Source organism: Manacus vitellinus, unplaced genomic scaffold, assembly GCF_001715985.3.
Source record: "Manacus vitellinus isolate BGI_N305 unplaced genomic scaffold, ASM171598v3 scaffold_64_pilon, whole genome shotgun sequence".
In the NCBI taxonomy this organism is placed as follows: Eukaryota; Metazoa; Chordata; class Aves; order Passeriformes; family Pipridae; genus Manacus; species Manacus vitellinus.
This window is the reverse complement of record NW_021940718.1, coordinates 2,448,815-2,464,183: the sequence shown is the minus strand read 5'-3', so window position 1 is coordinate 2,464,183 and position 15,369 is coordinate 2,448,815. Positions and strand designations below refer to the sequence as shown.

Here is a 15,369-nt window from a genome sequence, read left to right as displayed (position 1 = left end):
AAGTGTTGAGATTGTCCAGTTCAGGTAGTGTGTGGTTCAGGACTGATTAGTCCTGAAAAGGCTATTCCTAAAGTGTTTACCTGGGGGAGAATCATCCTTCTGAGAGAGGAGAAGAAACTTGGGAAAATGTGCTGTGTAGAGCAGCGAGTTGGGAACCACTGCAGCAGACTTGGAGGAGGGAAGAGGGTGGGAACAGCGGGGCAGGAGTTTCCTTACTGGCCACTAGTTTGAGATCACTAAAGACTGGAAGAAAAAACCCACAAAACACCCCAAAGAGGTGCTACCCCAAAGCAGAGGGGGCTTGGCAATGACTCAGAACAGCTTGTATTCAAATACAGCACTGAGCAGGAAAGAAAGAGGATGTGACTGCCTCTGAACAGCTCTCCTCATCCCTTTCAGCAAAGAGCTGTAGGCAGCCCGTGGCAAAGAGAATGGCTTTGGGTTAAAGGTTTCCATTTCAAACAACATAGATACATGCAGCTTCTTAAAAAAGAAACACCACAAAACCTAACAAAACCCCACCACAAACCATCCCTGTACAGCCCCCCATGATTTTTAATCCTTACTAAAGGCTCCATGTGTTGCTGTTTTGGGGCTGTGGCTGCATGAATGTGACCATAATATTTACCACAGACTTCCAGGGAGGTACTTGCCCTTTTCCTGTTTCACAATGGAGGGAAGTTGGAACACAGGCTTTAGTCAGTGAAATAAGTAATTTAAAAACCTTTCAACTTACATTATTTCTACTAACCATGCAAGTTGAAATGGTTTGTTTCTGAAAGCTTTTAAACTGACGGCCTCTCTTCAGTGGTTGCAGCTTTGTGGGTCTGTGTGCTTTCAGGCATAAACTAATTTGAGTCAAACGAATTAATTTGGATCAGCGTGGGATTTTATGGATCCATGTGGCTTTTTACTGTTATGAGTGGGGAAACTGATTTGTTGCAGAGAGGAGCGTTGCTGTTCTTTGGTGGTAGCAGCTTCCCAGGAGCTGAGGGGGGAAGCAGGGAAGTGTCACTGCTGCTGTGCAGGACATTTCCCAGCATCCTGGTGATTGGCATTTCTAGAGTATGTTTCCCTCTTTTTTTAAACAAAAAGAAAGGAAGGACATTGAGGTGCTGGAGCAGGTCCAGAGGAGGGCAACAAGGCTGGGGAAGGGACTCAAGCACAAGTCCTGTGAGGAGAGGCTGAGGGAGCTGGGGCTGTTCAGCCTGGAGAAGAGGAGGCTCAGGGGAGACCCCCTCACTCTCTACAACTTCCTGAAAGGAGGTTATAGCCAGGTGGGGGTTGGTCTCTTTTCCCAGGCAACCATCAGTAAGACAAGAGGGCATGGTCCTAAGCTGTGCCAGGGGAGGTTTAGGTTGGATATTAGAAAGAATTTCTTTACAGAGAGGGTGGTCAGACATTGGAATGGGCTGCCCAGGGAAGTAGTGGAATCTCTGTCCCTGGAGATTTTTAAAAAGAGACTGGATGTGGCATCAGTGCCATGGCCTAGTAACCACAGCAGGGTTGGATCAAGGGTTGGACTTGATGATCTCGGAGGTCCCTTCCAACCCAGCTGATTCTATGATTCTGTGATTCTATGATTCTGTGATTCTAAAGTGATTCTCTGTTTAGAAATGAGCATTCCTGCTCCTTTCTCATTTAAACCCCCCTTTTAATAATCTCCATGTTCATGGAGTCATTGAAAAAGACCAGGATGGGAAGTGCTGTTGTGGAAGACAGCGAGGACTGTTGTCTTAATAACTTATCCAGACTGAGCCGGCTTATCCATTCCAGAGCCGGAGAAGCCAGCCAGATGTTACACATCACATCTGGTCAGACTAGATTCCCTGGTTACATTTTCTCATTCTTGGGTTCTGGCATGTTGTTGGTCAGCCTGGCCGTGCCCTGCAGGCTCTAACCCCTGTGTTCTCTGCAGAAATCTACCGCATCGTGTCGCAGAAGCAAATCGCCGACCGGTCCGCGCACGACGAGTCTCCCGGCAACAACGTCGTCGACATCAGCGTCCCACCCACCACCGACGGACAGAAATCCAACAAACTGCAGTGCTGTCAGAACCTGTGACCTTCTGCAGATGACTCTCGTGCCCTTCACTTCGTCTGTGCTTCATTTAGAAACTTGTGTGCACTTCTTATCTCCTGTGATTCAGTGACTCCCCCCTCCCTCCTTTTGCTCCATTCCTGAATCTCCCCTCTCATATTAGAGCTTTAATTGTAGGGCTAACATCCCCCCCTGCCTCTGAAACCCCTTCCATGTGGTGACTTTTGGGCTTGAAATGTAGTCACTGATCTGATAGACATGTTTGTGTTGGAACATCTGCTGCTGGATATTATCCCATGGAACACTCTTCTCAAATGGGTTTGTTTTGTTTTTGTTGGGCATTTTTTTTTTTTTGAGTTTGGTGGTTTGGGGTTTGTTTTTGTTTTTTCTTTTAGTTGTTGTTTATTTTTGGGAAAGGAACCATGGGGACTTGACTCTAACAGTTGAAGAAATAACTACATTTAGGTGACAAGGTTTTTTCCTCCCATAGTCAGATATTTTTTTTTCTTGTGTTTCTGTAAACATGGGGGAGAAATTAAACTAGCTATCCTACCAAATGCTCTGTTTTCTGTCCTGATAAAGTCTCACAGTGAGGATTTTAGTGGCTGCACACACATAAGAAAGCTGTTGAAAATAACATTACTTATTCTGTAATTACCCCTAATACAGTTAGTCTGGCTGTGTAGTTTACTGTTTCCTGCTTGGGAAATCTTTCTCTATTCTTGTTTTATTTGGGAACAATGAAGTATGTCTGCATTGCTTTCTCTGCCACCATGAATGCCTGTGCAGGCTTTATGAAGTGGCTTAATATTTATTCATAGCTTATGTTAATCAGTTAACATTATTGTACAGTAAGTGCCAGCGTATTGATTTCAGAAACCTTTTGCAACCTGTATGAGTAGGCTTCTTTTGTACTGTAGGTCAGTGTCTGAAAGCAGGATCTGCTCTAGTTCCAGGGTTTTTTGCATGCTGCTTTTTCTCTAGATCTCTCCTGCCCCTGTTTGAGTGAGTGAAGCAATATTTTCATGTCACGTATATACCTGCACTTGTAAGGGTTTTGGTTGTTGTAGAGAAACACGATACTTTATACATTTTGTAAAACTTCTGCAGATCCATAGCATCTGGAATTTTCTCTTCATGATCTTTCACTATTGACCTCTAGTAAAATGCATATTAGGATTTCACATAATAACTACTAACCTGTTGTTTTCCTCTTACTGTTTTACTGAACTGCAGACTGTAATTCTTAAACAATTGTACTCCACTGATGTAACAGATTTGTCATCAGCAGGGCTAACTACTCTAATTCTTTGTTGTGCTGAATGGGAAGAATGTTACCACAACTCTGTGTAGTCAGTCTCTTGCTTGCTTGTGCAAATCTTCTCTGATGGCTTTTCATCACTCACTGGCTCTTGCACACTTGCATCCCCTCCGGTATCTGCTGAATGTTCTGGTGGCACATCCTGGGTGAAATGATCTGAAGGAAGAGCTGGAGACCATCTGCTGCTCCCTGAGGGCTCGTGGAGCCGTTTGCAGTGAGTTTTTGCTCTGTGTTCTGAGCCTGTACCTCACTGGATGAATCCCAGCTGCATATTAGTGAGTCAGTATTTCTTTTCTGATACAAAGCAAATATGAAACTGTGAATTGTGCTTGAAGGGGAAATCTGACATTCCAGTCTCAACTGTTCTGTCTGGTTACGTAATAAAATTAAGGGCGGTTAACTCTGATGGCTTTTCTTTTATAAGATTTCCAGACCAATGCCTTTAATTTTGTACTGTGTACACTGAGAGGGCTGCAGCTCACAGCACAGGATGCACATGGTGCCTGGCACTTCCACTCTTCACCTTTGTTTGGAGGATACATTCAGGGGGAAGGGGTGCATTCTTGCAGCCTGGTCCCCTTGAATGAGGATATGAATTCCTCTTTAGGCATCACAGTGCTCCGTCCCAAGGGTGTCCTAGTTTGGGAAGCACTTTCAACACTTGGTATTTACTTCTGTTGAGAGAAGGTGGGAGTTGGGTTGTCTCCTTTTTGGTGGTCCTAGAGCAGGATATAACATGCAGTCAGTGTTTAGGCAGCTGGCAGTGAGAGAATGGAAAATTCTGAAATATTGAAAATACTTCATTCAAGAACAAGTGGACACTAGTGGAGCTGAGCTCCTTAATTTTTGAACACACTTTTTATAAAGAAATTACTTGGATAGTATGAGGAGGAATTGTGCTGGTAAGAAGACCCATTAGTTCAGGGTGGTGTGTTAACGTGCTCACTCTGCAAGTCCTGTTCTTAACATGAAGTTTCTAGAATCAGACTGGTCTGGTGTAAGAAGCTGAGAGGCAGTTTAGTCACTTCCTTGTTTCTTAAGAGATTTTCTTTAGCCTTTGACATTGTGGAAGACTCTAAACTTTGCCTCAGAGTCCCAGTGAAAGGTCCATGTCTAGCCCTGAGCACAGGGCTGTTAGTGCCAACAGGAAGGAGGATAGTGGGCCAGTTCTGCCTGGTTAAACCACCATCCTGTGCACAGCCCAGGGAAAGTGCTTTTGATCTGGAGTTCCTGGTGTCCTGCTGAAGCATTGTGCATCCTCAGAAACTCACCCACAACCCAGCCCACTTGTGGTGGAATTGCTGGAGTTGCCAAGGGGAAGACTTGGAGGAATCCTGAGGAAGCTGGAACTGCTGCAGAGCTGTCTGACATTCAGACAAACTCTCCAGTAGCCCAGACTCCTCAACTGTGTTTTCCTGTTGTGAAAATGACTGGTTACATGTAACCTCACCTGGACTGCTTCATCCTGCAGCTTTGCTGGCTCTGTGTCTCTCAGTATTACTGTCAGGAAAAGAGAAAAGGTTCCATCTCTCTTCCATCTGCCAGAAGGGATTTGAGGGAAGAATTTGGCTTATGTAAAACTCCTGGTGACAGGAAAGCTGCCTGTGAAAGAAGGAATGTGTGCTCTGCTTGCTTTACTTGGATGTTGAGAATGACTTTCCTTTAAACTATTGGAAGATAACACTACAAAGCCCTGGGTCAGTAACACAAACATCAGCCCAAGGCTCCTGCTGGTATCTAGAACAGGTCCTTTAACACAGAACTAGGCAGGAGTGTCCTCCTGTCTCTCCTGTTAGTGATGGGGAGGATGAAGACCAAAATTCACACATAAAAGTGATTTGGTCCTGAGCACACAAACAGCTAATGGGTAAAATGAATTCCTTGGGTGGACTGAATCAATCAGACCTCTTCCTGCTGAGCCAGTGCTTACAGACAGGTGAGTTAGTCTGGGATCTCCACTGAGAGTTGGAGCCTGCATGGGGCAAGGAAGGTTTGTTCACAGGGAAGTTTTAAAGCTCTGTACTTGTGAAAATCCAGTTGCAAAGTGACTGCTTGAGGCTTTGTTAAAGAGATTTTAGTGTGTGCTGCGGAGACAGTCAGCATTTGGTAGGAGGAAAAGGCACTTCAGTGCCTTCTTGCCCCTGTGACAGGTTAGTTCAGAAGGATGGTGCATCCCAGAGATGCCCCTGTTCAGGTGCTGTTCTGTGACCCCCCAGTGCATGGAAGGACTGGGAACGGGCAGAGCTCTTGGCTGGGCATGGTAGGGGTTGATCTGTGCCTTTGTTTGAATCAGTCACTTACCAAAAGCTGTTGGAAAAATGTGCAGGAGGTATTTTTGCTCTTTGGTGCTTTGATCTCTGCGTTCTGTACTGCTCCAGAGGGTGTGGGTGGGATCTGTTTGTGGCTGGGGCTTGCCAAGGCTTGGTGATTGTTTCCCTCCCAAGCACGAAGGAAGAACTTGCTTAGAGGTTCTGGACTCTGTAGAAGAAAAGAAGATCCCAATGAAGCGACTCGGTCACTTAGGGAGGCCTCTTTCCTTCATAAAAACCTAAACAAACAGTATTAAAGTTAGGGGCCTGAATTTCAACTAAGAAAAATCAGACAATTGAGGATGAAGACTTAACTGTCCTTCAAGTCAAACACAGTGAGCTGGGGCTGAAGGGTGGATTCTCTTGGCTTGCAGACTCTGAAATACAGTTGGAATGGTGATTTGTGGAACGTTCCCGTGGAATGACTGTCTGCAGGGCTGCACTGTTTCAATAAGTAACAGCAATTCCTGTTTTACACTGGTCAGATAATGCACGGTAGTGTTGTCTATCAGGCTTCGTAGGCTAAAAATAGCACTGGACCTTTATGCTACCCAGAGGAGAGGTTCCTTTCATTTACTTTTATCCCTGGTTCCTGTGTTAAGTGCAATTCACTTTGTAAATACACACATCCCTCGATTTTTGTGCATGGTTATGATGTACTGTGGATATAAAGGTTGCCAAATCATCCCGTGTGTGCGTAAAGTTCTGTTCCCAGGCACGGCTGTGGAAGAAGAAGGTGGGGATGGAATTCCGGACCTCCAGAGGCCGAGCGCCGGGTCCGGAGGGCTCTTCCCCCGGGGGCTCGGCGGGGGCCGGAGGAGGCGGCTCTGGGGGCTCCGGGCTTCTGGGGGCTTCGCGGGGCCGGAGGAGGCGGATCTGGGGCTACGGGCTCTGGGGGCTCCGGGCTCGGGGGGCTCCGGGCTTTCGGGGGGCTCCGGGCTGCTGGGGGCTTCCGGCTCTGGGGCTCCGGGCTGCGGGGGCTCCGCGGGCGCGGGCGGGGCCGGGGCCGGGCGGTGTCCCCCGGCGCTGAGAGGGGCTCGGCGCGGGGCGGGCGCTAGCGAGGGGGCGTGGCCCTCGTGGTGGGGAGGGCGGGGCCCCGGCCCGGGGCGGGGCTCGTTCGCCGCTCGCCAATTGGCCGCCCCGCCTGTTGCCAGCCGGGGTCACGTTGCGACGCCAGCGGGTTCCCCGCAGCCCATTGGGCGCTCACCGGGCGTGGCGTCCACTCGGGGCGGCGGGAGCGGGATTTGGCGGTGGCGCGAGGGGGCGGGGCCAGGGCGGCCGCCGCAGCCGGCGCTGGGGCGGCGGCGGACGCCGCGCGAGGGGCGCGGGCCGGGAGCGCAGGTACCCCGGGCGGGGGGGGGCTCCGGGGTCGGCCGGGCCGGCACCGCGGCCCTGACCTGCTCCGCTCCGCTCCCGCTCCGGCGCGCGGCGTCCCGCGAGGCCCGGGCCGAGGCGTGCAGGCCGCCTGTTCCGGGGGCCCGGGAGCCCTGACAAGCCCGCCCGTGTGCCCGGCGTGTGAACGCCGCCCGTGCTCGGGAGCCGGAAGCGCAGCGGCGAGGGGCTCGGGGCCCTGTCCGGGAGCAGCTGCTGCGGTCCGGCTGCGCCGGGTCGCCGAGCGCCTGAGCCGGCGGCCCTTCCCCTCGGGCGGGGCGGGGCCGGGCCGGGCTAGGCCGGCACCGTCCCCCGGGAGCGCCGGGGGTGTCGCGCACGGACATCGCCGCAGGTTCGGGGAAGCGGCGTTCGCTCCTCAGGCTCCTTTCCCCCGGGTCTAAGCCCTTGTCAGGAAAAGGTTCCGTTGCCGGCGGGCTGCCCTGCCCGTTTTTTCTCAGCTTTTGCAGCGTTCCGGGGCCCGTTTGTGACCCCGGCGCTGTGTGCACGGGCGCGCTGCCTTGCGGAGCTTGGTACAGAGCTCTCCCCAGAGAATGGGCTCAGTGTCACAGCACGGCTGAAGAGGTTGCTGCAGTTGTGTGTTGGGGCACCAGCTGCCTTCCTCCTGGTGTGAGCTTAGAGTTTGTGATGGACTTTCCGCAAACTGAGTCTCTCTGTCTTACTTAGGACAGTTTTCGTGAGCCAGCTCTCTGTGACAGAGGCCAGAACTGCTGGTTTGTCGGATTTGTCCGAGGGACGAGCCTGTGACTCGTGTACAGGAGGATGAGTGTGTGACAGAAACACACGGGAGGTGTTTCTGTCACGATCTCAAACAGGGGCTCTTGTTGTATGAGCATGTTCTTGATCTGGTGGGGAGACCAAGATTAAAAACTGAGAAGCTGTGCGATGGCCTTGGGGGTCCTGTGTGCACTCAGTACCCACAGAAATAGTGCCACCAAGGTGTGGGGTGACACGTGGGGTGACACAGCTGTGCTGTGTGTGCTCCTGCCCTGAGCAGAGTTCAGGCTGCTGCTGTGTGACTCAGCCTTCGGGAGGGAGCTGTGCAGAGCTGGGATTTTGCAGGCAGGCAGGTGGGGTGTCACTCAAGTCAGGGGTGATAGTAGCAAACTGGAAGTGTCGGGGTTATCCAGAGTTCCACTTGTTTGTTTTCAGTGCACCATCCCTGCAGTGTCCAGGGATGGGACTGTCCTGCCCTGGTGTGTGTGATGATCTGTCAGTGAGGATGTGCTTCTCATCCCACCCCATGCCCTTTATTTGCTTATCCCCAAGGGACTGTTTCTGTCCCTCTCTCAACCCTTCCTGTTACCAGCCCTCCTTTTCCCTGGGACTCTCATTCTCTTGCTCCGCTCTCCTTCCAGCAAGCATTTATCTCTGTGTTCTTCCCCTCTGACACAGTTTCTAGCACTTCCTTGGCCTTTTTCCAGGCCCTTGTTGAGAGTGCCTATGGTGCTGCTGTGGTTGTCCAGCTGTGATGGCTGTGGCCCATCCCCTTTGTCCCCCTGCTCCTGGGGACATCCAGCCCCTCTTGGCTGCCACTCACATGTGTGCAGAGTAATCCTTTGAACAGCTGGACCTGAGTCTTGGCTTTCCAGGTGTTTGAACGCTTTTCTACATCTCCACAGGATTATGCAGGGGCTGTTTGAAAGGCTGGCAGGGCCCTGTTTTCCAGGTGCATTTGAGGCTGTGATGGTGTGTCACCCCTCAGGAACAAGCTTGAAGGGAAAGGAGCTGGGACTCTGAAATCGCTTTGTCACGTGCACTGTGACAGTGAATTTAATAACTCCAGAGGAGGACACAAGGTCTAACTACCCCCAAGCACGTGCTGGGGAGTGTTTCGGGCAGCCTGCACCAGTAAGGAAGTCCTAACTTTGCCAGGGGCAGACCAGGTGGCACAGGAAGGAGCCAAGTGAGAGCCTAATGTGTGTTCCACGGGCACTGAATGCCAGCTGTGACTCCGGGGCTGTCTATGCGTGGTTAGCTAATTAGCACCACTGGCAGTCTTTTAAGTGAAAACAGGAAAAAAAAAAAAAAGACATTGGAACTAATGTTCCTTGTTTTGGATGTGTTTGACTGCTCCTTTTTTTTTGGCTGTGGATTGCAGGAGGCTGCAGGGTGAGGTCACCCCGCGCCGGACGCCAAGGGGGCCATGCAGATGAGCAGGACTACAATGTACTGACTGTGAGCAGCTTCCGACAGAGTTCTTGCCTCCATGGGTGCTGGGAGAGGGCCTTTCCCCTTCTGGGTGATTGATGCTGGCCTGCATCAAGCAAGTGGCGGACATGATCTTTCCCTGGGAGGAAGTTAGTACAGTTTTCTTGGAACAGCATGACCAAAATCGAGATAAAATGCATCCAGCACAAGCTGGGCAAGCTGAGGCTGGGTATGTGCCCTGAGACTCTGTTAGTCCTGACTCTGTTAGTCCTGAGGTCCTCAGGATGTGACTCTGTAGTAGTTCTGCAGGCAGAGGCACAAAGTAAAATGTGCATTTTGGAGCTTTTTTAATTATTGTTTAAAACATCCTGGCTTCTCACACTAACAAACACAGGAACTTTTCTTAGGAGATGAAGGGAGGAATCAGGCATCCTCAACTATAAACTACAGAATGAGTTTATTTTTTCCCCTCTTGACTTTGACTCAGCTTCGGATATTTGGAGATTGCAGAGTTTCCGTTTCCAAACTGGTTTTTTTTTTTCCCCTGCAGATTAAAGTTTGAACTGGTGTGTCTCTTCTCCCTCACAGTCCAGTTTACTCTGGTTAACTTATGCTTCTGCCTGCCCTTAGCTCACACCCTTCCCACGAGAGAGGAGCGGTCTCTGTTGCTGGCACTTGTCCCCGTGGAAGCACCCTGAGCACATCTCAGAGAGTGACCCCTGAGCTCACGGTGTCTGTGAGGTCCAGGACAGGCCATGGGGCACGTTTCTGGGAAGGAAACAAGCACAGCACCAAAGCAGCGTGAAGGGTAGGCGAGTGTCTCCGTGAAGTTCGTGTACAGTAGGTTTCTCCAGTGGTAAAAACAACAGTGGTAAAAACAAACAAATCTGTGCTGAGGCACAGTTTGTGGCTTACCAAGACAGTTCATGTCATGCACGTGAGCAGCACCTCCCCAGGCCTGGCTGGGTCTCTCCCCAGCTCCGACTGCAGCTCCCATTCCCCAGGAGGTGCTGTCGTGCTCTTTGTGCCATGTTTGCTGTAATTACACCAGGTCAGCTCCAACTCATCAGCAACACAGCCCTGCTGGGAGAGGTGCTTTGGGAGAGCACTCAGGTGCTTGTCCTGCCTGGCAAAAGCAGAGAAGTCGCTTCTTATGGATTTGTGCACCTTCCCTGGGTGTGGAATGAGCCTCTCCCACTGTGAGTTACAGGGTGGGAGAGCCCTAAGCACTGGTGGTGAAGTGCAGAAGAGTCCTGAAGGCAGGGACTGATCCCTGTGTGTCCTCCAGTGAAGGGAGCAGCCTGACAGGAGCTGCCCTGACCTGCAGCTCTTCCTACCCATCAGCTGTGCAAATGCCTTCCTTGACCCAGGCCTCTCTCAGGCGAGCAGTGTTACAGTTTGGAATCTCATTTGTCCCCGTTTTCAATTAAAATAGGCATTTGTAAGTTTTCTTCCAAGTTTTATGTAGCAATTATGACTAAACTTTTCAATTCCTGATAGAGCCCGAGATGATTATGTGTGGTTAACCTCAAGGACAGAGGTGCTGTAGCTGCTCTTGCAGTTTTAATCAGCTGTCATGAAACCAGTGATAGACTGAAGGAAACGTTCCCCTCCTGTTCCCAAAAAGAGGGAACGAGGGGCAAGAAGCAGCATTGGCTTGGTAAATATAAGTACAAACAAATCAAACCTACTATCTAAAGCATTTCTCTGCGAAAAGGGGAATGCACCAAGCTCATGCAGTCTTGACTTTAACACTGATTCCTTTAAAGCTTTGAGAGCCTGAGTCCTGTTTCAGCTGAAACCTGCTTGGGGTTAGATTTGAGAGTGGTGGGAGGGAAAACTACAATTCCAGACTGTTCTTAATTTATTTCCTCCCAGTTTTTCTTGTACTTCCCTGCAGACAAATCAGTCAAGGCCTGTGTCCAGAAGAAGTAGAAATGCAGCCTAAGCAAAACGTTGCAAACTGGAGTGTTGCAGCCTGGATACCAGTTGTGGAGTTTCACTTAAGGATTGAGGAGGGAACTTGTAGCGGTAAGGAGTGGGCAGAAGGGAGACAGTGGTGCACTTGGCTGGGATCAGTGAATCCTCCTCTCTGGCTGACCATGGGGGTGCTCTCAGCTGGTGCCCACTTTGGAGCTCTCCAAAGTGGCATGATGGGTCACAGCTGCCTTTGGTGCTGCCTTTGCTGGAAAACTCCTTGAAGTGGGGGTGTGCTGAAGAGATTTGTAATATAGCTAGGTTGAAAAATAGAAATAGTCAAGTTAAACTCCAGATCAGATGCCTGTTGGGAGCTGAGTGTGCTGCCTGGTGTCAAGGGGTGGTTGCTCTGAGCAGGCAGTGAGCAGGGCTGCTGCGTGCTGGCCGTTTGCTCCAGCTCCAGTTTTTCTCCAAGCAGAGTGTTGTTATTTGTACAACCCAGGAGGAAAACACTGAGGAAAATGCAAGTTCTTTCTGACATGGGATTCCTGATCCTGAAATAACATTTTGCATCCCCCTGGGTCGTGCCCTCTGAGGGACTGATGGATCCAGCGCTGTGTTGGGCACTGCAGTCTCGATCTGGTGCATGTGGAACTGCTGCACTAAAATTCTGTTTCCTGATGGATTACCCAGAGCTGGAAAATCCATTTCTTCTGACTAAACTGAAACTGCCTGGCAAGTGACTGGGCAGGACTGGGGAGCTCTGGCCTTGCTGCAGAGGCTGCCTCTCTTTAAAGAGGAGCTCGCTGAAGTGATAGCGCTGGGAAGCAGAAGTGTCTTTGTGCTGCTGCTGTTTTGGTAGAGGATGTGGGTGAAAGATGTGAGAGGCCACGTGGCTCTGGTGCCTCCAGCAGGGCAGGGATGTGCTTGTGTCTGCTGGGCTGGCTGTTGTCCCCACTGATGGGTAGCACCCTGCAAGCAGTGCTTGGTGGGCATGATAACTCATTCCACCCCCCTCCCTGATTCATGATTTCAATAAAACTTTCAAACCTTACTAATGCATCTTTCTTTCCCTTCAGAAAGAGAGTGATAAAATGCAGAAGGAGTTGGGTGCTGGGTCTGTGTAGTTGGATTATGTGGTGAGTTGTGCTGCTATTCACCTCTAAAAGCTGATGACTTTTGAAATCCTCGGAGGAGCCGCAGGTGTTTCTCACATCCCAGCTGGTTTTCGGTTGTTTCCTCATGGAACTTGTATTCACATGGCTGAATTTCGTTTGGAGATACCCTCTGCAAAGAATTTTCTTCTAGTGTTGCAGTTTGGATTTCCAGATGTTGGTAATTAAAGTGCAGTAAACTTTCCTTTCATACGGCCTTGTGGCAGATAAAGAGCCTTGGAAGATCTGAGATGACTTTGTTCATTTTGGCATTCCAGCTGTAATGCACAGCCTGATCTTCCCCAAGCACAGCAAGAAAAAAAATCATCCTTTAGACTTCTCCTTTTTATACTGATTTTTTTTCTGAGCATGTGAGTTTGAACCTGCTTCTTTTTGAATATTGAGTAACTTCGTTATATGTTAGACAACAATCTTCTAGAAGAAAATTGGGTTGAAAAACAGTGGGGTGAACACCATGATAGGTACCCCAAACTCAGGGGTGATAGGAGCCCTGTTGTGTCACAGCTCTGCTTTGCCCACACAAGACCCATCCCTGTGATCTTGTTTGAAAATCAGGGGTCCCTCCTGCTGGATCTTTGCCAGCCCATCATTTCCAGTGCTGCAAGATGTGGAGATGAAGTGAAGCTACTGCAGATGTCGATCCAATATTGCTGAGTTTTGGAGAGGAGGGATGTGCATGGATGCAGGCTTTGGAAAACAAGTTATTGATCACCAAGACTTGCTGCAGTGTTTTTTTGCCAATGGGGAACAGCAGTCAGATCCTGGCACTGTGTCTCTTTGGAAAAAAATGGAAGACTGTCTCTTCATCTGTGTCTGGAAAACAAACCCATTTACCATCAGACCATAACAATAATCAAGACTCAGAGAGCTTCTAGAATATGCCTAGATAGTGGATGGGGATCGAGAAGTTGTGATTGTTTGTCCCCAGCAGCAGCCAGTGAGTGAAGGCTGGTGCTGGGCTGTGTCACTGAACAGTGGAGGGGCAGCCGAGCCAGTCGCTGGCCGTGGCCATGTACAAGTGTGGCAAATGCAGGAGTCCAAAAACACTGCATCCTCAAAGCCTGTGACCTCCTCCTGGGTGCTACAGGGTTAGACTGGGAGCATGTTATGGGCATTGTAAACTCAGCCCCAGGGGCGAGGCAGGGGAGGCTCTGTGGGTGCAGCAGGGCTTCACCTCTCTCAGCCCTGAGCTTTGGCTGTTGAAGGTGTAGGAGGAGGTTCCTGGTGTGAAGCTTTATCAGAAGGTTCACAAGCTCCCAGAATGTTGTCCCTTGATTGTTTTGTTCTCGTGCTTTTTTGGGCTTTGTTTTGTTTTGAGCCCATGGTCAGGGCTGTCCCCTGGCTCTCTGATCCACAGCATTGCTCTGCTGGCACTGTCTGAAGTGCAAGTTAAGGCTGAAGTTTTTCCAGCACCTCCTTTAGCTGCAATGGCCAACCAAATGTTGCAGGCAGGGCAGGAAATTGAGGAGCTGCTGGGGAGTGAAATGCTTTCCTGTGTGCTGTTTACCAAATTTTAAAATGCTTTAGAAGCTGTTGTGTGGCATCAGATCTTATTTTAAGTGTTGGGTGATATGCCATAAAATGCTGTCTCACTTTTCTCACTGAACAGGGCTCCTTGCACCCTGACTTTAGGACTTTGTGTTCTGGTGACTTCTGAGCATAGGACTGACAAGATTTCTTCATGAGCCCTGGGCAATGGGCGAGTTGCTGATGGGTCAAGTGTGGTCAGATCCTGTGCTGGCTTTCTGGGTACTTTTAAGGTGTTCCACAGCAGACCTGCAGGGTAACTTCGAGGAGTCAGCTGATAAATAAAATCGTGTACTTTTAAATAAAGAAGAAAATAATGCTGTGGTTTTCAACTTTCAGCAAGAGAGTGTATTTAAACAAACAAAACTGAAAACAAAGCCCTGCAGCAATTTGGGATGGGTTCTTGGGGTTTTTTAGTTGTTTGTTGTTTTTTTTTCTTTAAAGTAATCCACTTATGCAGCCTTTCAACAGTAACAGGGAGCACTTCAGGCCACTCATAGCATCCCACTCTTGTATCTCTGGTGGCAGTGTCTCAGGTGTGTAATGTGCATTTTAGCTGGGTGAGACAGGGTGTGTGGGAGCAGGTGCTTAGATGTGTGGAGAAAGCAATTCTTTTTGTCTCCCTCGAGATGTGTTCAGATGGTTGTAGGGCTCAGGGTTTGGGGTAATGCAGTTTTTGGGGTGAAAAGGAAAGCACTGATGTTTGGAAATGCCCTTTAGCACCTGAAAACCTTCGGTTTGCTGGTGACATTTGCAGGACCATATGATGAGAAGACTCAGTGTCTGTGTGCCCAAATTGGCTAAAAGGGCTTTGGAAGGCAGTCTGGGTGGCCTTGCAGCCAGGATCAAACATCAGCTCACGTGAGCAGCAGTCGGAGCACTGATCTGCAGTCAGTCAGTGGGTCACGAGATAAATTAAAAAAAAAAAAGTCCTTGTGTACAGATGGGTGGGTTACGTTGGCAACACAACTTGTTTATCTCTGATGTGGCACTGTTGGTGAGGTGCCAGGCCTTGCTTACAGTAATCAGGGAAATGGGTTGCTCAGGAACAGACTCGGGTGGTGCGTTGGGTGTTTTTCTTGGTGGAGGTGTCCGGGGAAGCTGGTCTGCCCAGGAGCTGAGGTGTGCACACTGCACCCGGAGAAGGTGGAGCTGGTTCTAGTTCCAGTTTGCTCTGGATCCAGTCAAAGCCTCAGAATTGCTCCAGGGCTTTACACTGGTTGGGATATTCATCACTGGACAGGCCGTGAGGAGCAGCAGAGCAGAGCCACGACCTGCACCTTCCCCGCTGCTGCCACTGACTGACTGCAGCCTTCCCTCTTGTCATTCCCACCTTGACTGTGCTTCTCCCACTGTGGCTTTGATCCAGGGGTTCATCTGATCTGCTGTGGTTTCCCTGTATGGGAGAAATAACTGTTTTATCCATCTGCAAAGTCTAAATACGGAGAACAGAGCTGGGGGACCCTTTAGCTCCTTGACTCCTGCTTGTTCCCGCTGGGCACGTCTCCTGGGTGGAGGGCGCTGGTCCAACCTGATCTCT

At 49.9% G+C, this 15,369-nt stretch overlaps 2 protein-coding genes across 3 annotated transcripts in view; both read left to right on the top strand.

Moving 5' to 3' along the window:
- Positions 1–3,767, top strand: part of RAB11B (RAB11B, member RAS oncogene family) — an 11,244-nt gene extending 7,477 nt beyond the window's left edge. The window contains exon 5 of the mRNA XM_029963889.1: positions 1,919–3,767. Coding sequence (XP_029819749.1) covers positions 1,919–2,064 — 146 coding nt within the window. The 3' untranslated portion in view covers positions 2,065–3,767. The remainder of the gene's footprint in view (positions 1–1,918) is intronic.
- Positions 3,768–6,969: 3,202 nt separating this feature from the next.
- MARCHF2 (membrane associated ring-CH-type finger 2) overlaps positions 6,970–15,369 on the top strand; it is a 31,799-nt gene continuing 23,399 nt past the window's right edge. The window contains exon 1 of one of the 2 annotated variants that reach the window (XM_029963918.1): positions 6,970–7,011. Coding sequence is in view for 1 of the 2 variants with exons in the window: in XM_029963917.1 (XP_029819777.1) it covers positions 11,148–11,241 (94 nt within the window). In the remaining variant the exon portion in view is untranslated. Of the gene's footprint in view, positions 7,012–11,103; positions 11,242–15,369 lie in introns of those variants that run through there. The other variant, XM_029963917.1, reaches the window with a different exon arrangement.